The following is a 24,469-nucleotide window of genomic DNA, read 5'->3' as shown; positions in this document are numbered from 1 at the left end:
TAACTTGCTGCATGATTGCTATATATGATAGTTAGCAAAACTAACTAGCTAGTTGTGGCTATTTCCCAAACTGCATTTCTATCATTAGAACCATGTCAGTTAGAAATGTCATCAGTAACTTCGTAAATAATGTCAGATTATAATTCTACGTGGTTTCTGTTCACAATTTTTTTCTACATCGTTCATTTATTTTATTATGCATGTTCCTCGACATCTCTTCGTGATTCTATTGTGGTGCTAGAGCATACACACATGGACACTCAAATGTGACAGTCTCAAAGTCATTGTTAAAGTCATTTTAGCAGAAAACTGCTTTCAACCACACATGGAGAGCTCCAGTTCAAACTAACAAGCTTATCTGGATGTTTTATTCAGATTGATGAATCAGTTCAGTGGGCTGATTAAAAAACAACAACATTGTTTTCTATATGTATCTGAATTTGACAAAAAAAAAAAAAAAAATAGGCACTTTTCTTAAATCTACCGCTGAACCAAACCTTAACCTTATTGACTTTTTGTAGTTGTCCACTACTTTTTTAAGTACACAATCTATAAAGAATATAGTGCAACTAGTCCCATTTTATATTAAGTGGCCTTAACGTCTGTGTGAAATCATAATGTACAGTGTTTATGTTGCTAGCGCACATTATTATTCTTTAGTTGAACAATTAATCTGTGAAAAAAAAATTGTTTTGGTAATCTTTAATTATCCTGAGCATTTGCTTCTATGTTTGGAGTGGTGGTCCTTTTATGTTGGTGTCTGCTTGTTCGCTTTTACCATTAGTTTGCTATGAGAGAATGATGCACAAAAAGAAAGCCCCGCCCCCTACTCAATATTCCATTTTAGTTAGAAGTACATCAACATAATTAAATCTCAGCAATTTCATTCATTACTATACGCATACATTTTACAGTGTACTTATACTTAAAATATTACCTGCAGGTAACTATATTTGCAACTAATTTCTGCAATTACATTTGTAATTGCACTGTTGTTTATTCTTTAAACCTTAACACACCTAAAACCACCAAACCTGTCCCAAGCCAGTACCTCAAATCAACAGCCAAAGAAGTGTTGTTCAGTGCAATCTTATAAGTAACTTCTTATTTTCACATGTAAATACATAGTAATTTAGGCCACTAAATATAAAGTGGGAACCAACCAACAAATTTTAAAGTGAGATGCGAAAGTTAGGACATCAACAAAAGTTATCTGATCTTTGGCAGGCCTTAAAATTTTGGAAAATGAAACCTAAGATGAACAACAACAACTTAAGGTATTAACAAACATAATTCTGCCCGTGCAGACGTTTTAGCCATTTGTTGGTCTGGAGATTTCAGGTGTGTGTTTGAACACAGTGCTTGTCAGACAGCTTAAGTTTGGGCAAATATGGTTCATGCAACAAGACAATTGATCCAAACACACCAGCAAATCTACAATAGTATGACCTGAGAAACTGTGAGGTCATACAAAATATAATGGCTTTATTTTTGTTAAATTAATAGTGGCATAGTGTTAGATGTCATGTGCTCTTGCTTATTTGAGACATTATCTTCCTAATTTTTCCACGCGCTGCTGAAAATTGTTGGTTTACATCGGTTTGACTGATAAATATGAATTTGTAGCTAAATTGTTAGCTGTGCCAAACAGCATTTCCGGGTTGTTTACATCCTTGTTTACGTCCTTGCAACAAAAATACCATTAACGCTAGAATCTGTGCATGTAATTGTTCAATTTTAACATATATTGAACTTTGAGATTCTTACATTCAGAGATGTTTATGTTCACACAGCTACATTACACATCAACTAAAGTTTCAAATATGATATCGTAGTGGACCACCCCTTTAAACTAAAGTCAACTTGTGGCTTTTTACAGTGTATATGAGGGACGTTATCAATAAAATAAAACTCTCTGTCTCTTTTCAAAGCCAGTTTGAATTAGCTGTCAGTTTGCAGAAGTTTAAAAGGCCGCAATGGGTTGTTTTGAGTGTGTATTTGTCTCCATGGTAACCTTGTATGTGGCTGTAACTCAAAGTGATGTCTGTGGCTCTGCCTGACCTGTGTGTGCTCACACTCGGCCGAGATGAACAGCCACGTCTCCATGACAGCACACTTTTCATATTAGACACACAGTAAATGAAATATGGAAAATAACAGAAATAGACGGCGATTATTGTGTGGATCATATTCTTTATTTTCCTTTTGTCAAATAAGTTTTATTTGGTCATTGAATAGACTTACAATAAGCAATAAACGGTCTTTAAATAAAGTAAAATGACCAGTGATCAGTCTATAAATACAGTTCCAGGATTCATTTTCTGTTATGCATAAAAAGAAAAGAACACCCCTGCTGCACCCTGTAGGCATAGAGTGATAATCAAAACTATGTTTTAGTTACAACACATGAAGTGACAGATGAAAGGGCCCCAAATCTTGTGAAATTGTCCAGTGTTGCTGGTTAACAGATATCTAGATATCTAGCAACAAGAATAACAGCTTTTTGGCTGTTATCAAACAATGTGTAAAGAATTTTTGTTGTGCACTACTCAGTGAGTATGTATAATCAGAATTTCCTGATATAATAAGCACTGGGTCAGGATCCAAGATCAAGGGCATCTGATGGATCATTCATGAGAACTTCTGTGTTATTGCAGAAATAATGCTTGTTAATTTGATCAAGTTATTATTGAAGGGATATATCACCCAAAAAAACAGAAATTTCTTTCATCATTTACTCATACTGCACTTGTTCTAAACCTGTTTTCGCTTCTTTCTTTTGTTGAACACAAAGGGAGATATTTTGAAGAATGCTGTAAAAAAACAGACTTCCATATTTTTGGTTTCTACTATGGATGTCAATGGTTGCTTTTTTCCAACATTGTTTAGAACATCTTGTTTTGTGTTCAACAATATAAAGACATCCATGGAAGTTTAGAACCACTTAAGTGTAAGTAAATAATCAGTAACTTTTCTTTTGTGAACTGTCCCTTTAAGGTGATGGTGTGAAGAAGCCTGTCATGCTGCATACACACAAAACAAGTTCATTACTGATGGGGGCTAACTCTGATATTTAGCTTTCAAAAGCACAACAGAGAGAAACAATGACAGCAAAATTAAACAGATATAGAAGAAATGAAAAACAAGTATGTTTATGTTTGTATGTGTTTATGATGTGTCAAAAACAACAACAAAAAAGAGATTTTCAAGCAACAAAATTGTATTTTTATTATTTTATTGTTACATTTTATTTTGTAATACATTAGAAGATGTCCTGATTATTTAGTTTTTTTCTGAGGAAAAAATAACATAAAAGCTTATGATTTACAAAAGAAACCAATTCAAATGTCATTTAGGATATATGGTTACAATGCTTTCTTTTATCAGTCATTGCTAATTATTTAGATTTTTATCATTCTACACTTCTAGATTTTACACATTTGTCAGCAACACTGAAAAAGCAAATGTATTTTATCATTGTTTAGCAGGTTTTTGCACTCCTTGAAAATTCTCATTTGTGCAAAAGGCAATAATTAAACATGAAAAGTTAGACTGTAAAATGTTGGACAGAAATAAATAGTATTTTGAACACGGTGATCTCAGGACTTGAACAGTACCCAATTATGTTTACAGATCATAGTTTGGGTCATTTTGAAAATAAACTTCTAATGTGTAAATGATTATAATATAATGTAAAATTGAAAAGACTTTTTTCCTAATCTATCTATCTATCTATCTATCTATCTATCTATCTATCTATCTATCTATCTATCTATCTATCTATCTATCTATCTATCTATCTATCTATCTATCTATCTATCTATCTATCTATCTATCTATCTATCTATCTATCTATCTATCTATCTATCTATCTATCTATCTATCTATCTATCTATCTGTTTATCTGTCTGTCTGTCTGTCTATATTCAACATGGACAAAATATTATTAAAAAAATAAAAACAATAAAAACATTTTGTTAAAAATTTTCAAAAATTTCAAATAAGGACTAATTATCAAATAATATTAAAATAATAATTTTAAATGTAAAATTATTAAGCAGTGCAACTGTTTAAAAGTGATTTCTGAAAGATCATGTGACTCTGAAAACTGGAATAATGATAATAATACATTTTTAAAAATCAAATAAAACTACTTTACATGGAGCAAACAAACACACAAAAACAAAAATTCGATTTTTTTTTTCAATCAAAAAAATGCAAAAATGAGTGGCATCAAAAACATTTTAGTATATTGTTGACCTGCACAACTTGTGATGAGGTAAATATGTATTTACAGTTGTTACACAATATTTGATTACGAGGAAGTAAGTAATTTTGTTTTTCAATTGTTGTTTTTTAGGAACTGAAAAAGCAGAACATTTTAAGATTTTCCCTGATTCATTCATTTATTCATTTTCCCTCAGCTTAGTCTTCAGAGGTTGCCACAGCAGAATGAACCGCCAACTATTCCAGCTGCAAGCCAGTATTGGGAAACACCCTAACACACTCATTCACATGGACACTCATACACTACAACCAGTTTTGCTTACCCAATTCACCTATAGCGCATGTCTTTGGACTGTGGGGGAAACTGGAGCACTCGGAGGAAACCCACGTGAACATGGGGAGAACATGCAAACTCCACACAGACATCCCAACTGACCCTCAAATCAGCGACCTTTTTGCTGTGAGGTGACTACTAACCACTGAGACACCATGTCATTGTGATAAATAAAAGATCCCCAAAAAGAAAGATAATATTTTTTCATCTAAATATTATTAATAACCCAATAATGTGTCTTTCTTAGTGTTAGAAATATTTTAATAATCTAAATATGCCCACTCTAAACCACCTTTAATAACAATAAATAAATAGTCTTCAAACAAATATTAATGGTTATCAGGAAACAGTGTATTTTTGCATCAGTTAGGAGACAGGTTGTGTGTGGATGTGTGAATACCTTATATTCCTTACATTGTGGGGACCAGATTTTTGGAAGGGCATCCACTGCATAAAACATATGCTGGATAAGTTGGTGGTTCATTCCGCTGTGGTGACCTCAGATTAATAAAGGTACTATGTCATAAAGAAAATAAATGAATGAATGTTAGGATTGAGTTTAGGTGGGTTATAGTAGGGGACTTATTATTATTATCCCCTTTATTTCAGACTCTTAGTCTATATCCAAAAACATAACAAACCACAAAATACAGAAGAGAAATTATAAAATATACACAAATCAATACGTCTATGGGAAGTCATCTTAAAGATAGCTGTACAAATGTGTGTGTGTGTCTGTGTGTGTGTTTCTGCAGCTTTCACCTCACTGTGTCTCTATAGGATGAAGTTCAGAAGTAAAGCCATCCTCTCTCTCTCTCTCTCTCTCTCTCTCTCTCTCTCTCTCTCTCTCTCTCTCTCTCTCTCTCTCTTTCTCTCTCTCTCTCTCTCTCTCTCTCTCTCTCATTTGCATCTTAAAGGTCTGACATCTATTGCAGGGAGGGGGGACGAGAGAGAGCGGGACAGGGGAACAATTACTGGCCCTCCAGTCTGTTTTATCCTTTTCAAAGGCCAGGGTGATTAGGAGAGGAAAGTTTAGATTTCCTGAACTTGAAGTGGAAACGCAGCAGTGACAGACGCATCTCAGGACTCAATCCACATCTGCTGGAGAGCGGGGGAGAAACTCACTCTCTATCTACAGCTTCACTGAGCGGCTGGAGTCTGGGGGAAAAAAAGAAAAAAATTTGAAAACAGCTCTCAAAACTAACTGCAATGAAAACCCTGAAACTAAAAGAAGCACAATGTAAATAGAAACCTAAATTAAAAATGAGGAAAAAAGTATTTTGACATGCAACAAATTACTTGTTTGGCCAGTTATTATTCAGTAATTCTTTGTTTTATATATTTTTATATTATTCTATTAAAGATAACTGGCTCGTAAGTAATAAACAAACTAGATTTTTGATTTTGTTACTGGCATGTCAAGAAATTGGTTAAAATTGTTGTTGTTTTTATAAATACCTTAAAATTAAAATATATATATTCATTAAATTATTATTATTGTTATTGTTATTATTATTATTATTTTGATTTGATTTTATTTTCTTTTCGGCTTATTCACTATATTAATCTGGAGTCGCCACAGCGGAATGAACTGCCAACTTATCCAGCACGTTTTACGCAGTGGATGCCCATCCAGCTGCAACCCATCACTGGGAAACACCCATACACGCTCATTCACACTCATACACTACGGACAATTTAGCCTACCCAATTCAGTTGTACCGCACGTCTTTGGACTTGTGGGGGAAAATGGAGCACCCGGAGGAAACCCACGCCAACACAGGGAGAACATGCAAACTCCACACAGAAATGCCAACTGACCCAGCCGAGGCGACAGCACTACCTACTGCGCCACCTTGTCGCCCCTTATTATTATCATTCATTCATTCATTCATTTTCTTTTCGGCTTAGTCCCTTTATTCATCAGGGGTTGCCACAGCAGAATGAACCGCCAAATTATAAATGTTTTACACAGCGGATGCCCTTCCAGCTGCAACCCATCACTGGGAAATACTTAACACTCTCATTCACACACATACACTACGGACAATTTAGCTTTCCAAGCTAAATTTTTGACTTGTGGGGGAAACCGGAGCATCCAGAGGAAACCCACGCCAACACATTAAGAACATGCAAACAGAAACGCCAACTATACACAGCCAAGGCTCGAACCAGCAGCCTTCTTGTTGTGAGGCGATCATGCTACCCACTGGGCCACCGTGCTGCCTATTATTATTATTATTATTATTATTATTATTATTATTATCATCATCATCATCATCATCATCATCATCATCATCATCATCATATTTACAATTACAATATTATTTTTCAGGTTAACATTTTTGGCTAAAATATGATTACTAAGACAATGGTGATCAATCAGTATAAAAAAAGTCCAAAGTATTTTAGTTTAAACAGGTGAATATTTATTAATCTCAGAGAGTGTGTGTGTGTACGTGTGTACGTGTGTACGTGTGTGCGTGTGTGTGTGTGTGTGTTTTAGCAGAATTACAATTGAATAAATTAATTACATTTAAACTACCTTTTCTCAAACAGTGCTAAATAATAAATCAGTAAGAGAAAACAAAATATGCACAGAATAAAGATATCCAGTTGAATTCATAGGTTAATTTAGCAAAGATTAATTTAGCAATAAACATGTTTTTTATATAATTCAAATAAACGGTATTCTTTTAAACTTTTAGCCATCAAATAATTACTTTTTTATTTATTAAAACAAAAACTTATTTGTGTTTTCATCAAAAAAACATTTTAGTTAGATTTGTTTTCAAAACAATGAAAAATGAAAAGAGCACAGTATTAATAAAGGCAATATTAATAAAGGCACAGTATTAATAAACAAACACTGATGATGTGCAGGCATGTGTGTGTGTGTTTGTGTGTGTTTATCTTGTCTCTTTTATTTTCCAAAGACTGACTCATCCGACTGTCCTGTTTACTGATTTAGTCCGGAGAGGAGAAGTGTGGAAAATATGCATCTTCTCTTATAACTGTCCTTTTGTGGAGCACCAGTCCTCTGTAATATTTCTCACCTAGGTGAGAGAAGGTGTCCTTATGCCAGAGAGAGAGGAAGAGAGAGAGAGTAACCCTCACATCACCACACACACACACACAGTTCACGATACATGAGAAACATTACAAAAAAAATCGCAATAAATACATTCAACATTCGAGTTTATTTCTTTTTAAAAGGTCGCTACAGTGGAATGAACCACTACACACACACACACACACACACACACACACACACACACACACACACACACACACACACACACACACACACATATATATATATATATATATATATATATATATATATATATATATATATATATATATATATATATCGGTAAAAATCAAATATATATGGAACATATTTATGGTTTAAATACAAATAGAAAAAAGAAAGAAAGACAATTTATTGTTTTTTCTATCATTTTTTTTTTGTGTCATTAATTACCTATTTGTGTGCTTAATATTGTGTTTTTATTTCAGGCAAAAAAAACTGATTATGTGTGCAAATGCTAAACAAAACATTCTAGAATCTTCTCTAGAAACATATTTATTCAGTATTTCTAGCCAAAATATATTAGTCATAGTTGCAGAATATGCAAGGATGTTAAGTTAATAATAAAAAATAAACAAATAAACAAATAAATAAAATAAAATAAAATAAAATAAAATAAAATAAAATAAAATAAAATAAAATAAAATAAAATAAAATAAAATAAAATATTGATTTTTAAGCAAATAGTCCTTGTTATTTCTTGTTGCATTATTTTTTTCTTTTTCAATGTGTTTTAGCAGTATGTGTGTGTGCATGTGTGTTTGTGTGTGCATGTTGTTGTGTGTGTGTTTGTGTGAAACAGAAGCTCAGGACAGTGATGTGGATGATGACAGGCTGTTTGTGAATATAGGCAGTGTAAAGGTGTGAGGGCCCTTCACATTTATGGCCCCTGAGAAGAGCAGATAGATCGACATCCTCTATCACCAACTCCAAGTGCATTACAAACACTGATTCACAGAGAGCTCTTCAACTTCAAACACTCCACGTCAATGTTCACTTCAGATCTGAAGAACTGTAAAAAAAAAATGCTGGGTTCCACACATCCAGTTTGTATTGGGACAACATGATGGGATTAAATTAATTCATTAGTTTTTATCAATTTAGGTGGATTTAACATTAAACATTTAGGTTGTCCCACAAAGTTACCGCTCATTTTAAATAAGTTGTTTGAACAAACAGAAAATTAGACAATTTTTTGGGTGTATACACTGTAAAAAATGCTGAATTCCTTCATGTTGTCACAACAAAAATTGATATGGTAAACTTAATCATTCAACAAATTTAGGTGGATTAACCACAAAATAATTAAGTTGTCTAAAAAAAAAACTCAAGAAAACTCAAGGCTCATTTTAAACTGTAGAAAATATTGGGTTCCACACAATTCCTTTGTGTTGTCAACACACAAATCGATTAAGTTAGCTTAATCATTTTTTACAAGTTTAAGTTGATTGAACATAAAAGAATTAAGTTGTCCACCCAAAAAACTTAAGAATTGAGTCGTTTCAACTTATTTTAAATAAGTAGTTTGATCAAGCATCAAAAGTAATTTTTAGTGAATGTAACAAGTTGTGCGACAATACAAAGTACAGGAATGTACGTCTGTGATGTTTACAAAGCCTTATCTTCAAATATAAGTAACTGGCATCCTTTCTAGTTCTACTCAATTTAAACAATAAACATTGTTTTGTTGGTGTAAATGAATGTGTTACCTTTACTTACCAATACTGAATAATATGACTAGAAAAGAGTTGATCAATTAAGATGGTACTATTTTTATATTACTGTTTTTCTTTAGAAATTGAATGAGTTAAGCATCAAAACAATAAAAATGCAATACAGCTAATATATTTATTAAGCAAAATATAATATAATACATTTTATATTACTTTTTAGAGGACACTCACTAACAATTTATTATTAATGGCTTAACTTTTTTTAACTTTTATCTAATAGCTATTTTTTAAGCATTACACTGCAGCTAGTGTCAGTATTTTTATACTATCATACTTATTATACTTATATTTGTAAGACTTTTTTTATCAATTCAAGTACAGGTCAAAAAAAGTACAGGTCAGAATAAGTATGTTTAGTTATCACATAAATATATAAGTCACACTAAATGTGACAACGAAGCAATAATTCACCCATTTTTGTTTGACTTTTTTAATAAAAATTATTTAAAACATAAAGATCACAGCTGCATTTAAAAAATTTTCTGTGAAAATATACCTCATGTGTTGAGATTTTTATTGCACAATAACCCTTTTGCATGACATTCTTTTAAAAACAGTGACAATGTAGTAAAAAAGATTACTTTTACAATGCTGAATAATATTGTGATGCTGGTGTTGTTTTATAAAGTTTGTCTTTAAGCTATTTTTAATCTGAATATTTAATTGTGTGATTTAGTCATTATAATATTGATATTGAAAGTTGTATTTTACATTAAGTTAATTTACGTCTAGTTAAAACTGAATAAATTATAATAAAAAAGGAATTTCACTAAATGCTGACATTGTTCATTTGATTTACGTTTTATATATCAAACATAGTCAAGTAGATTTTAGTTTTTATTTCATTATCATGTATAAATCATTAGATAAGATATTTTTCACTGAAATAACACTGAAACATACAACATGAATTGTACTGAATTTAATTAAAATCTGTTAGCTAATGATATAGTGATATATAAAAAACAATGACCATATTTTTTACATATACACTGTAAAAAATATATGATCAATTAGTCCTGACAGCTTGCTTTAGGTCATTGTAACCTATGTTAATTATGTAACCTAAGTTAATTATGCTCTAACTTAATTTTATAAGTATGCAACTGTTTTAATTTGGTTAAACATAAGGTCAAGGGACTCATAAAGTTATTTTGATTCAGCTTAAAATGTAAGGAGACCAGGATGCTTTTACAGTGTATGTTTACATTGTAATGCATTTACAAAAATTAAATCGAACATTTCAATTGTAGTCTTTTTGGTATTAGTTATTTTTTGCATCAAAGAGCTGTAGCTTCAATTCCGTCTTGCTTGTTAATAAACAGCGCAATAATATGTCAGGTCGTTCTGCAGGACGCTCATCAGGCTGGAGTCGTGCTGGATTAAGGAAATTCACACAGATCGTCACCTCTGGCCATCCACACTTCAGTCGCGTCAATGGCCGCATCCTAATGGCCGTCCCAGTAAACACGGGCTTTCTCACATGTGTATCTGGGACAACAAAAGATTAGCATTATTCGCAAATATACAACTGAGTTCAAAGGCAGCGAGGCAGCAGACACCGTCTCTCTTCCTTCTTTTGTTTCAAAGACGAGCTCGCGAAGAGCACAAACATGTTTGGGTTTAGGCTTTCACTCCACGAATTTCCAGTAAACAACCGGTGCTCTTATAAAATGAGATGTTTAATGAAAAATATTTGCAGTAATAATACAAATATCAAAGAGCAAATGTATATAAATTTAGTAGGCTAGTGCTGGTTTAAAAAGCAGAACAAATAAAAAGTAGGCTAGGTCTATAAAGTCTATGTGTTTTAATTAAATAAAAAGCGCAATATTAACTTGCATAAACTAAACATCATTAAAAAAACAATCTTGGCATTCAGCTTATTTTAGGCTATTTTTAAATACCCATATGCCTGCTTTTATTTATTTATTTATTTATTTATTTATTTATTTATTTATTTATTTATTTATTTATTTATTTATTTATTTATTTAGGTAGACTGGTTTATTTTATTTTGTGTTAATTCTTTATCACTTTTCACTGACATTCACCTCAACACTTTGTAATGGGCCACTATGTATGTCAAGAATACTTTCCGTTTAGTGGCGTCAAATTATCGGGCGCTATTAGGGCGCGATGGGCCTGGTCTGGCGCTCCGGGTCACGCCCCGTAACAGCGGGAGCTCCGTATCGGGCCCTTAAAAAGGCACCGGACACGTTTAAAAGGCCAGATTAAGACGCGCTGTCAAAGCAACGCTATCCAACGGGATTTAGTAGCATCATCGGACTTATCTCAAGCTTTATTTTATCGGAAATATGTCCGCCCCAAGTCCCGACCAACGCCTGGATCACCTCCTTAGCGCCGTGGAAAGCGAATTTCAGAAGGGCAGCGAGAAAGGCGACGCGTCCGAGCGGGATATTAAACTTTCGCTTGAAGACGCGGAGTTGTGGACCAAATTTAAAGAGCTGACCAATGAAATGATTGTCACCAAGACGGGGAGGTATGTTGAGATTTGAAAACATATGCAGTATAAAAATTTAAAAAAAATTATAGGCTAAAGAAACTAAATTTTGGGTAGGCTAATTATTAAAAATAGCTTATATTTTTTTCATGTTTTAATGTAGCGTCAAAATCACAAACATCGGCAAAATCCCACGAGCCATTGTCAGAAAAAAAGTTTCAGTGAAAACATTTTTCACTGAACTGTAGCTATTTTATTAGGCTAGCCTACTATGTTGTTTTCAGTGTGAACACAATAAAACATTGTGGCAAATTTCTGTTTTCTAGACGAATGTTTCCCGTGCTCAGAGCCAGTGTCACCGGTCTCGACCCTAACGCAATGTACTCGGTCCTGCTGGATTTTGTGGCGGCCGATAATAACCGGTGGAAATACGTGAACGGTGAATGGGTGCCCGGTGGGAAACCCGAACCTCAGAGCCCGAGCTGCGTCTACATCCACCCAGACTCACCCAACTTCGGCGCGCACTGGATGAAAGCGCCCGTCTCTTTCAGCAAAGTCAAACTCTCCAATAAACTCAATGGAGGAGGACAGGTAATAAATAAATAAATAAATAAATAAATAAATAAAACTATTTATAATGCAAACCTTAAAAAGTTTTTCAGATATTTTAATTTATTATTTAACATTTCAGAGGCATCATATTCAGTTAATATATATTAAATGCACTTTAATAACAGTATTTTTTCTTTGTAGATTATGTTGAACTCATTGCACAAATACGAACCCAGGATACACATAGTGAAAGTCGGTGGGATTCAGAAAATGATCAGCAGTCAGTCTTTTCCCGAGACACAGTTTATTGCAGTCACAGCGTATCAGAATGAAGAGGTGAGTGTATGAGAAGTGTCCTCCGCCTCTTTTATCAAAATTTAGCATAAAATGAGAATTTTCCATATTAATTTGTTCTATTTTTTTCAGATCACTGCTCTGAAAATCAAACACAATCCTTTTGCCAAAGCTTTCCTTGATGCCAAAGAGAGGTAAAAGAAAAACACATTATTAGCCATTCAGTTATCCTGTTTAGATTATTTTTTTATAATTAATAATTAAATGTTAACTGAAACTGATTTGTTTCCCTGTCAACAGAAGTGACCACAAGGAAGTCCCAGACCACAGCACTGACAACCAGCAATCTGGATATTCACAACGTAAGTAAAGCAACATTAATCTTGCAAACAACTTAAACTTCCCCCCAGTGTATTATAGCATATTTAACACTTGTGTCTTCCTCCAACAGTTGGTGGCTGGTTCCTGCCCAGTAACGGCCCCATGGGCCCAAGCAGCAGCCCTCCTCAGTTCAATGGGGCCCCTGTTCACTCCTCAGGCTCGTACTGTGAGAGATACTCCAGCTTGAGGAACCACAGAGCTGCTCCATATCCCAGCCATTACTCCCACCGCAGCACTACCACCAGTAAGAGCAAATTCACTCAATTTCAATTCTAAAGTTAAAACCCCCAAAAATGTGGGGAAAAAAATAATGTTACTAATTTTATTCAACATTTAAAAATATGATTGTGTTTACCTTTATTTTTTGCTTTTTATGTGTAATGAGGTTTAGGGTTATTGCAAATAATTTTGCATAATATTTAAGGACACTTTATATATATATATATATATATATATATATATATATATATATATATATATATATATATATATATATATATATATATATATATATATATATATATATATATATATTTACAAAACAAGTGATCTAAGATTACCAAATCAACCTAAATAGTTCCATTTATACAAACAAAATTCAATTTCGTAGGTAGAAATAGTTCTAGAAGATAATAATGTCCAGCCACTATGCACTTTTTACAGTGTAAACCTGTTTTCATGTAACAAAAACTATGTAGTTCTAAAACTGTTCTAAATATGAAACAAAAGCAGAGTCCACTATAACAGTGTCAGTATGGAGAAACAATATAATTTTTCCAGCTCACAAACTGAGAATCAGCCAGTCAGAATTCATACGACAGAGGACAAAAGTTTAAAGGTGAACGGACAAAAATTCAATGCATACATAGTAATCAGACACTATTGAACATATTTTATCTTTAATCATGTTCTGTTGGTGTGGACACTAATATAGTCGTGTCTTTGTAGTCATAAGTATCTTTCATATTAATTTTCCAATCAATAATCATAATAATCCTGCAAATATATATTTCTGTTCATTTATTGACATACTTTTTTTCTTGTAGATAACTACATGGACAACTCTTCCGGAAGTCTTGCGTCTCATGACAGCTGGTCAGCCCTGCAGATCCCCAACTCCAGCGGGATGGGAACCCTGGCCCACACCACAAACACTTCCTCCAACACCAGGTCAGTGCGTTCGACATCTAAACATTCTAAGACTTTATACAAAAAAACATTGACAGAATGAATTAACACTCCACTATCTGCATTACAGCCAGTACCCAAGCCTGTGGTCAGTTGCAGGGACGACTCTCACCCCGTCAGGCTCAGCGTCGGGCTCCATCACAGGTGGCCTGACGTCTCAGTTCCTGCGTGGTTCTTCTGTGTCCTACTCGGGTCTGACCTCTTCTCTGCCAGTGTCCTCTCCCTCCTCAATGTACGATCCAGGCCTAAGCGAGGTTGGCGTTGGAGATGCCCAGTTCGAGAGCTCCATTGCCCGGCTCACAGCATCCTGGGCGCCTGTGGCTCAGAGCTACTGAGATCCTTTCATATTTAAGGACTGATGCTGCAGTTTGGGACTTGATCTTGGCTTCAGGAGGAAATCTAGAAGAGCTTCTTGCTGATTTGACAATCAGAAAACGGGTTGATTTACTTTAAAAGTCACATCTGTATCATATCTTGGCATACAAATATACAATCAAGATGAGAGACAATCATTTAAAGGGTTAGTTCATGCAAAAAATGAAAACTTTGTCATCATTTACTCACCCTTGTTTTAAACCTTTTTGAGTTTGTGTTTTTATTCTGTTGAACACAAATAAAGATATTTTGTAGAATGCTAAACTTGTAACAATTGACTTCCACAGAATTAGTTTTTTCCTACGGAAGTCAATGGCAACAGGTTGTCAGCATTCTTTAAAATATATATTTTTTAGTTCAACAAAATACAGAAACTCTTAAAAGTTTGGAACCACTTGAGGGTGAGTAAATAGGGTAAATGTACATTTTTGGTGAACTATCCCTTTAATCATCAGATTTTAGCCATACATTTTGGGGCAATTATAGTGTTTATTCTTAATAATATTATCTAAAAGATTAATAAGATCAAAATCGTGCTGTTGACTCACTAAAAGTGTATATGTGTGTAAATAAATAGAAATTAATGTCCGGTTTCATTGTATCACAGAGGAATGTAACAGTCTTACATGTGCTTTCTGTAGAACGAGAGAAAGACAGACTTTGCTGTTTAGTTTGGGGAGGTGGAAACGCTTTGAAAAGTGAACCTATAGTTTTGTCTGCAATTCGTCCTATAGAGAAACCATTTGTACATATCTATCTATTTGTATTTGTTGGGCTATTTGTTTTATTTATGTCATTTTAATAATAAATTAAATTTCTTTTTTTTTTCTGTCAATCACTTGTTGGTGTTCTTTCTTAAATTAATACACTGCCATTTTCTCCACTCACCCTTCTCCCACTCCAATATTTCTTTGCTGTTTGTTTAAACTACTTAATCAAAATGAGCCAAAACAACACAATACTTGAGCATTTTCTTTGGACATTTTAATAGTTTTTTTTGTTCAGTCCACTTAAATTTGTAAAAACTAATAAGTTAACAATTCCTTCATGTTGTCCCAACACAAATCAATTGTGCAACCCATGCAACATTTTTATAGCGCTTTTTCCAAACCTGTTTAAATTTTTTAAAATCTGTTGAACACAAAGAAGATATTTTGAAGAAAGCTGGAGACCAGATTGTTGACATTTCAAAGAACAAAAAATAAAACACTTGTCAAAACATCTGGTAACCATTGACTTCCATAGTATTGTTTTTTTTTCTACTATGGAAGTCAATGGTTAAAGGTTTTCAGTTTTCTTCAAAATATCTTCTTTAGCATTCAGCAGAAAAAAGATACTTGTATAAGTTTGGAACCACTTGAGCGGGTGAGTAAATTGTAAGTAAATGTTCATTTTTGGGTTCTATACCAAGCGTTTTAAATAAATAAATAAATAAATAAAAATTTAAATCCTAATGGAAGTTTCAGTTTTTTTACAATCGCTATGACAGTTTTTTCAAAACATTTAACAAGTTTCCTAAACTCAACACGGTCAGCACAATATCCATCTTCATGGGCTATACAATTAATACATTTCTTGTTGCTTTGACACAACATGCATCCAGTTAACACACATTTAAAATGCTTGAACTTCTTTTACACACAAGCACAACCAAGACCAAAGCAATGTGATTTTACAGTCAGATTTACAAATGGTTTCACACAGTGTGTCAGAGCAGATAACATCATGTTCTAAACAGAACTTATATAGGCCAAAGTTAAAGTGAACGGCTGCTCATACTTGATAATTGAAACACAAATATATTCCCTGTATTTTATTCCATTGCTTATTGCAGTTATATATATATATCATAGCAGATTCCCATCTAGAAACCACACTCATGTGTTGAGGTTTTTCCAATCACATGATCATATGTTATGTTCTAAAAGAGGACTCATGAGGTTTTTGAAAGGAACAGTGAGCACATCAAGGATCTCCGTCACCAATGCATCCAGGTAAGGTTATGCAATACAGTCATTCCTGTACTATACGCAGTGTGTTTTGCAGTAAACTACTCTATAAACCTGAAGTTCATTAGTACATACAGTAGATATACATTACAGTACAGCATTTACAAACACTGTGTCTAATTACTTTCAGAGAGTCATGGAGTTGGAGGCCAATCATGTCCCACATGAAATTATCTATGTTGATGAGGTTGGCTTCAACTTGGTGAAAAGATGTCTCCGTGGGAGAAACATAATAGGCCAAAGGGCCACAGTTACCGTGCCGAGCCGGAGAAAAAGAAGCTGGGCAAATGCAGAAGATCAGGCAGAATAGAATATTACTTAGTTTTTTTATTATAATTGTGGTGCTTTCTCTGTCTGTATACCTTGCTGTAATGTCCTTTTGCAAATAAAGTTTGTACAGCAGCAATTCTGTCTGTATTTTTTTTTAAATAAACAAACATGTACATTTTATAAAGCTACTCTGAGACGGTCATTCATTTTTTGTATTGAATTTTCTTCAGCAAAAGAAACAAAATTCATGCATTTACTAAACCCTACAAAACAAAACTGTAGAGAGGCTTCAAATGTAATGGCAGACCTGACACATACAATAATGCAGTCTGTGTAATGTCAGCTGATGATAGTGTTTTTTTGTCAGTGTGTTATGATTGACTAAATGTTTCTGTTGGAAGAGAACATGTGTTAGTGTTTTGATTAATTATTTCATTTTGAAACTTGTTTGCAGTGTTTTGTTGGACATGGTGTATTGTGTTAGTTTATTATTGTATTTTGAATATTAGTTTTAGAGTTTAGTTTACAATGTGTGATTTTGAGCATGAAATCAACCGTTTTGACAATTGTGTGTTTTAGGTGTGTTGGTGTATCAAGAGTTTAACAAACGTGTTAAACGTATTGAAAAAACTGTCATAGCCATTGTAAAAAACTGTAAACTATCGGTCAAAAGTTTGGGGTCAGTAGGACTTTAAAATGTTTTAAAATAAGCTTCTCCTGCTCACCAAGGCTGCTTTTATTTCATCAAAAATACAGAACACATTGTAAAATTGTGAAATGTTATTGCACTATAAAATAACTGTACAAATATAGTTTATCATTTATTTAATAATTTATTCCAGTGATTTTAAAGATGAATTTTCAGCTTCATTACTCCAGTTAACAGTCACATGATCCTTCAGAAATCACTCTAAAGTTTATTATTATTATTTATGGTAATAGTAACAAAAGTAATAATGACTGGAGTAATGATTTTAATTAAAACTACATACAATAAAAAAGCAGTTATTTAACATTTTAATAAATATATAAAAAATTTTATGGACAGAATAAAAAAACATGAAAAAAATAATAAAACTGATCCCAAACTTTTGACCGGTATATTAAATAAATAAATAAATAAATAAATAAATAAATACTTGACAAACTCAATCACTGGGTTAACAATTAATTAAAAAAGTAAACCTATTTTTTCCCCATTTATATTATTTCCATGTTCAAAATGTTTTTAAGCATGTATTCTCTTATAATGAAATTAAACTTTATATTTACCAAAATTTTGAGTAACACCTGGACAAAACCAACCACTGGTTTAATTTTTGGAATTAAAATTATATGACCAAACTTAACCCAATATTTGGGTTTGTCTTATATTTTATTTTGTCTATATTTGGACAAACAATCCAGCGTTTTGTGTACATTCATAATTTGGGACCAAAGAGGTATTTCATGTCTTCTACTCTATTATTATTGAATTATCTTGAACAATTGTTGAGCGATATGATTAGGTCAGTGTGTGAGCAGGTGGAGGATAATAAAACTGTGAGTGTTTGGGTGTGTGTGTGCATGAGCTAGTAAAGCTGCAGCAGGTGTGTGCTAAATGAAATCTGCCCTCAGTTGTTGCTGTAATAGAAAGACGTGAAGCTGTGAGAATAAGATTGAGAGCATGTGAGGGGCTTCATGATCTCTCACAGCGCTTTGTCAGAATCTGCAGATCTGTGTGACGCATGGTCAACACTTCCATAAAGAAAAGTAGGAAAAACACCTTCTGTATTTTTGTTACAGAATTAACGTTGTGCATGTCGTTAAGAGATTCATTTCCTTTTTAACCCAGGAAACAAATGTAATCTACAGACTAAATTGATAAAAACAAAGTTCTTTACTAACTAATAGAATGCAGTAAACAAACAGACTGACAGACAGACAAACAAAGAACAAACAGGTAGACAGACAGTCAGACAGACAGACAGACAGACAGACAGACAGAGATAGGAGTAAAGACTAGAAACAGGAAGAGTATTTAATAAGCACAGAAAATCCGACAGCTGAACTACACATTTACACTAAACAGACTAAACAGAAGGGAACTTGAAAAGGAAAGACAGACTTAAAACCCATAACCATGGCATAACCAACTAACTAACGAACTAACTAATTAACTAACTAACTAACTAACTAACTAACTAACTAACTAACTAACTAACTAACTAACTAAATAAATACGTGCACAGCCAGCCTGATCTCACAAGAAACTTAAGTATTTTACGTTTTGTCGGTTTAGTGGCTAATTCGTACGAATTCATACGAGTTCAGTAGTACAAAATTGTATGATTTTAAAAAGAAGGCGTGGCACCTAACCCCACCCCTAAACCCAACCGTCATTGGGGGATGAGCAAATCGTACTAAATTGTATGAATTAGATCGTACAAATTCATACGAATTAGCCACTAAAGCAAAAAGTTACGAATTGCCGTGAGATTGTGTTGGCACAGCTGGCATCAATTACAATCACCTGTTTCCTAGCCTTTTACAGCTAACAGTGGGGTCCCTCCAAGGGCTGAGGGCGCGTCGACATAGTGCAGTGACAGTCACTCAGTGTGTGCCCACATGCCATGCACATCTGGGGACTTAATCGTGAAGCCAGTGGCTGTGGTCTTACATGGAGCAATCCGAGTGGCGTGACAGCGTCTGCGGATGCCATATGCCCCAAGAGCCTCTAAAAAGATTTCAGGGGCACCACTATTTTCCTGTCAAACTCTCTCAGACAGTTCAGCATCAGCTCTGTGCGCTCTCTGGAGAGGCGCTCCGACATGGTGACCGAGTCCAGCTCCAATTCGAGAAAAGAGATGCTCTGCACGGGGGCGAGCTTGCTCCTCTCTGGGTTGACCTGAAGCCCCAAGAGATCGAGATACCGAAGTAACCTGTCTCTGTGCACAATGAATTGCTCCCGCGAGTGGGCCAAAATTAGCCAGCCGTCGAGATAATTGAGTATGCGGATGCCCGCGAGCCGAAGCGCCGCTAGGGCACTCTCTGCAAGCTTGGTAAAAACCCGCGGAGACAGAGAGAGCCAGAAGGGGAGGAATTTGTACTGCCAGGCTCGACCTTCGAATGCAAACTGCAGAAACTGACGGTGGCGTGGAAGTATGGAGACATGGAAGTACGCTTCCTTCAGGTATATTGCTGCAAACCAATCCCCAGGATGAACACATCGGATGATGCGCATCTGCATCAGCATTCTAAATGGCAGCCTGTGAAGGTAGCGGTTCAAAATGCGCAGATCTAGGCCTTAGCCACTGCTCTTTTTGGGTACGATGAAGTGCCTCACAAGTGGCACTATCGACACAATTACTGACATACCAGAGGTTGGGTAGCGCGGAGTGGGAGGGCTCAACCAGGAAGCGATGGGGTCCCATGGAAGAGCAGGAGACGAGAGATTCATTCTCACCTCGCACTTAGGCTCCGGAGGAGGGGCTGGGAGTGTGAGAGAAGGGAGACCGTGCTCCCAAACTCCGCGAGCCACTGGCGAAGTGCATCAATCCTGCGAGCTGGAAGGCATAGCGTCCCAAACTGGCAGTGTTCGAGCTGTAACATCCGGGGAAGGGGAAAAATGCTCTTTTTTTTAAGTTTTTGCTGGTGTTGAAAAATGCCGTTGTCATTAGACAATGTCCAGCCCCCCGCCGAGGAAAAAGCAAGTTCCTTCTTCCTCCGGATGGCTTCCTGGGGCGGGGGTGTGCTCAGCACTGCCGCTTGGCCGGAGGCTCAGGCGGAGGCTGCAAAGCAGGTCTTAAGGGTCGCAGGCGGGCGCCCTGAGCGAGAAGCAGTGGATGAGAGTGGTCTTACAGGGGGAGCGGTCTTATGGTACCGCCAATAGATAACTTTGCCCATCGCATCCAACTGCTTCTTCACTGCCGTGAACTGAATTCACCAAAGGTGTCGCCGAACAGGTCAGACTGGGAAATGGTCGAGTTAAGAAAGCGAACTTTGTCAACTTCGCACATATCAGCCAAGTTTAGCCAGAGGTGGCCTTCCTGGACCACTATTGTGGCCTTCGTCCTTCCCAGGGCACACGCAGCCAACTTGGTGGTACGCAGAGGATAGACGGTTGCGGCGCAAAGCTTGTGCAACAAGTCTGGGTCAAAACCACCCTCGTGCAGCTGGGCCAGCGCCTGCTCTTGGTAGCTCCGGTAGGTGTCCATAGCATGCAAGGCGGAAGCCGCCTGGTCCACAGCTGTGTAGGCTCTGGCCCCGAGAGAGGCAGATAACCTGCATGCCTTGGACGGGAGACAAGGTTGACCCCGCCAGGAAGAGGCAGCACGCGAATATAAACTGACCGCAATTGCATGCTCAATCTGGGGGATCGTCTCATACACCCTGGCTGCTCCGCCATCAAGGGTGGTGAGGGCGGAGGCGCACACAGATCGGGCAAAAAAAGGTGCCCTCCAAGACTGCGTGAGCCTACTGTGCACCTCTGGGAAGAAGAGGATGGGAGGCTTAGAAGGTCTGGGCTCCTTAGTATTCTCCACATAACACTCACCTAGTCGGTCTGGCCGGGGGGCTGGGCGATGAACCATCTCCAGACCCACGGTCAAAGCAGCCCGGGAAAGCACGGCCAGCATGTCCGCTACAGGATCCGGTGCCATGCTCACCACCCCGGAGGGAGGGAGCGGGTTCAGATACTCATCGGACAATGACAGCCCACCCTCCGATGCAACGATAGACATCTGGTCCTCCGTATCATCAAGCGAGAGGGCAACCATCCGAGAGGACAAATCACCTCTCTCGCTCGAAGCTTGGATGGAGCGCGCGGAGGAGCAAGAGGTCTGCAAGCCCAAGGGCAGCGGATTTACTCCCACTGTAATTTACTCCCTCAGATCTGCCCGAGTGCCAACCGCAGTGCGGGGGGACAATTTTTGCAAGAGCGAGCCGCGATCTTAACTGCGCAACAAACATACCATCACAGTGATGGCATGCACTGCCCGCGAGCACAGCATTAACATGCTGGATCCCCAGACATGCAACGCAGTGCTCGTGCCTATTATCCGGGGACAGGGAACCACCGCATCCAGAAACGCACAGTCAGAATGGCATCTTGAAAAAGACGTGCCGCACGACGATGTTGCTCTTTTAGGAAATTCGCTACAATACAAACCACTTTGGAGGACCGGACCCAAAGAACGCCAGGCAAGGGAGAAACCCAGCTTAACCGTCTGCTGCCGCGTGTCACACACTCTGGACCTGGAGAAGCAGCCTGCTTTCTCGCTCTCTCTCTCTCTCTGTTGATCACAGTCTGAGAAACCCTCATATGACTCTCTCAGAAGCTTCGTGAAAGGCTCTGAAAGCAAAAAGGATGCCTCAGCGTGGCATGAGCGGTGTCTGTATACAACAGCTGATTGTAATTGATGCCAGCTGTGCACGCTGACGCTGCCAACTCATTGGCATTTCATTGGCCCGTTTTATTACTTTCAGATGATTGGATTCTGACGAAATGCCCATAGTAAAAGTTTTCCACATAGCATTGAAGTTCCCCTCCCGATGGGGAACTGAAATTTCAATAAAACTGTTTTAGGTAATAATAAATGTAGTAATAATAATAACAACAATAAACTTTGTTATGAGCAAACTATTATTATTACTATTATCATCATTATTATCATCATCATTATTTTCCTTTTACAAATAAACATTAATGACAGAATTATCTTCTGTATTAAATCTCTCCTGAACTGAACTGAAAGTGCGTGTGAATGCGTCAGGATGGACTGAAGCTGCTGATGTCAGGTCAGTGATTGAACACTCAACACTGCGGTGTAAATGAAGCTTGCAGGGTCATAGGGACACAGGCAAACAATAATGAAGGAGCAATGTGACCGCCAGCTGTGTGTATGTGTGTGTGTGTGCGTGCGTGTGTGTGTGTCCAGTGTAAAGAGCACAGCCCATGAAAGTTAGTCTTTCTAAATAGTTCTCTGTCTGAAGTGTGTGAAGGTCTAAAGTGTCTCAGACGCTGCAATGAAAAGCACTTTGTTATGAGCAAAAGACGGTTATGTAAGTGCAATGAACAGGTTTCTCACTATATGAAGATATGAAGTCTCCATTAAATTATTCTCATTAATAAACAAATATCACAAGTAAATTTAGCAAACAATCTGAAAATGTGCCCGTGCTGTACAAATAGTTTATATTTGAAGAGTTCGGATGCAAAAACCTCTAAAAACCTGCAGTCTAAAATGTTTTCAAATGAGCATTGTTCTCAGACTCTTGTGTGTAAGCTCAGTGATTTCAATTTTATGGCAAATATGTTATTGTCATTGCCTTTAAAGTGAAATAATGGAACATTAACGTTGATAAACATTTTTTAAACATTAATTTGAGTGCATTACCCTGAAATAGAAAACTCAGCTTCATGTTTTAAATAAATGATGAATATGATATAATTAACAAGGAAAAAAGAACATCATTTGATAAACAGCAGTCCATTTGCACATCTCCATTTATCATTATTACATTTTATTTGGTTATTTGCAAATAAAGTGAGCTTTTACGTCAAATGAATAATGAATTTTAGGGACTGTGCAGACTGTGCTGTTTTCTTTGGTCTAAAATGTTTTTATTTAGTTTTTCTGAGAGAATCAATGTGTCTTTGTAGTTATTTGATAAGATTCTGTTTTATTTGCGTAACGTACCAACATATTGTCTTAAATTTTGTGGAATCACTGGAAACAATTTGACCATTAAAACATTTTGGGGTCAGAAATATATATGATTTAAATTCACAGTATACTACTGCTACTATATACTACTACTGCTACTACTACTACTAATAATAATAATAGTAATAATAATAATTGACTGCTCTACATATAATATAATTATATATATCATTCATTTTATTTTAATTTTTTTGGCTTAGTCCCTTTATTAATCTGGGGTCACCACAGTGGAATGAACCGCCAACTTATCCAGCATATGTTTTTATGCAGCGGATGCCCTTCCAGCCGCAAGCCATCACTGGGAAACATCCATACACACTCATTCACACAATACACTACAGACAATTTTAGCTTACCCAATGCATCTATACCATGTTTTTGGACTTGTGGGGGAAACCAGAGCACCTAGAGGAAACCCACGTAAACATGCAGAACATGCAAACCCATGCGAACATGGGCAGAGCATGCTGTGAGGCAATTGTGCTACCCACTGCACCACGGTGCTGCCAATTATATATTATATAATATATAATATATTTATAGTTTTTACACAAATTTATTAGCCCCCCTGTGAAGTTTAAATATATATATTTAAAATATTTCAAAGTAACGTTGTTAAACAAAGCAAGGGAAAACTGCTAGTCAATATTATTAGCCAATATGGATATCGTTTTTCCCCCCAGATTGTCAAGCTCATAGGTGAAGGCGCTCTAGAGAAACCATGGGTATAAAGTCAAATTAACCAACAACACGGCCCAAATAGATGTTGACATTCATATGTATATTTATCTTTCAAAGTTCTTTTTGAAAATTTGTGCTTTTGCTATTTTGTTTCTTCAAA

At 36.0% G+C, this 24,469-nt stretch overlaps 1 protein-coding gene across 1 annotated transcript; it reads left to right on the top strand.

Moving 5' to 3' along the window:
• The first annotated feature begins 11,616 nt into the window (after positions 1 to 11,616).
• tbxta (T-box transcription factor Ta) lies at positions 11,617 to 15,463 on the top strand. Its single transcript, XM_056479772.1, has 8 exons — positions 11,617 to 11,891; positions 12,179 to 12,443; positions 12,606 to 12,740; positions 12,831 to 12,892; positions 12,999 to 13,060; positions 13,150 to 13,323; positions 14,126 to 14,249; positions 14,338 to 15,463. Exons 1-8 carry the CDS (start codon positions 11,707 to 11,709, stop codon positions 14,600 to 14,602), a joined length of 1,272 nt encoding a protein of 423 aa, XP_056335747.1. The 5' UTR covers positions 11,617 to 11,706; the 3' UTR covers positions 14,603 to 15,463.
• Positions 15,464 to 24,469: the final 9,006 nt, after the last annotated feature.

This window comes from Danio aesculapii, chromosome 19 (assembly GCF_903798145.1).
Source record: "Danio aesculapii chromosome 19, fDanAes4.1, whole genome shotgun sequence".
NCBI lineage: Eukaryota > Metazoa > Chordata > Actinopteri > Cypriniformes > Danionidae > Danio > Danio aesculapii.
This window is presented reverse-complemented; position numbering and strand designations above follow the sequence as displayed.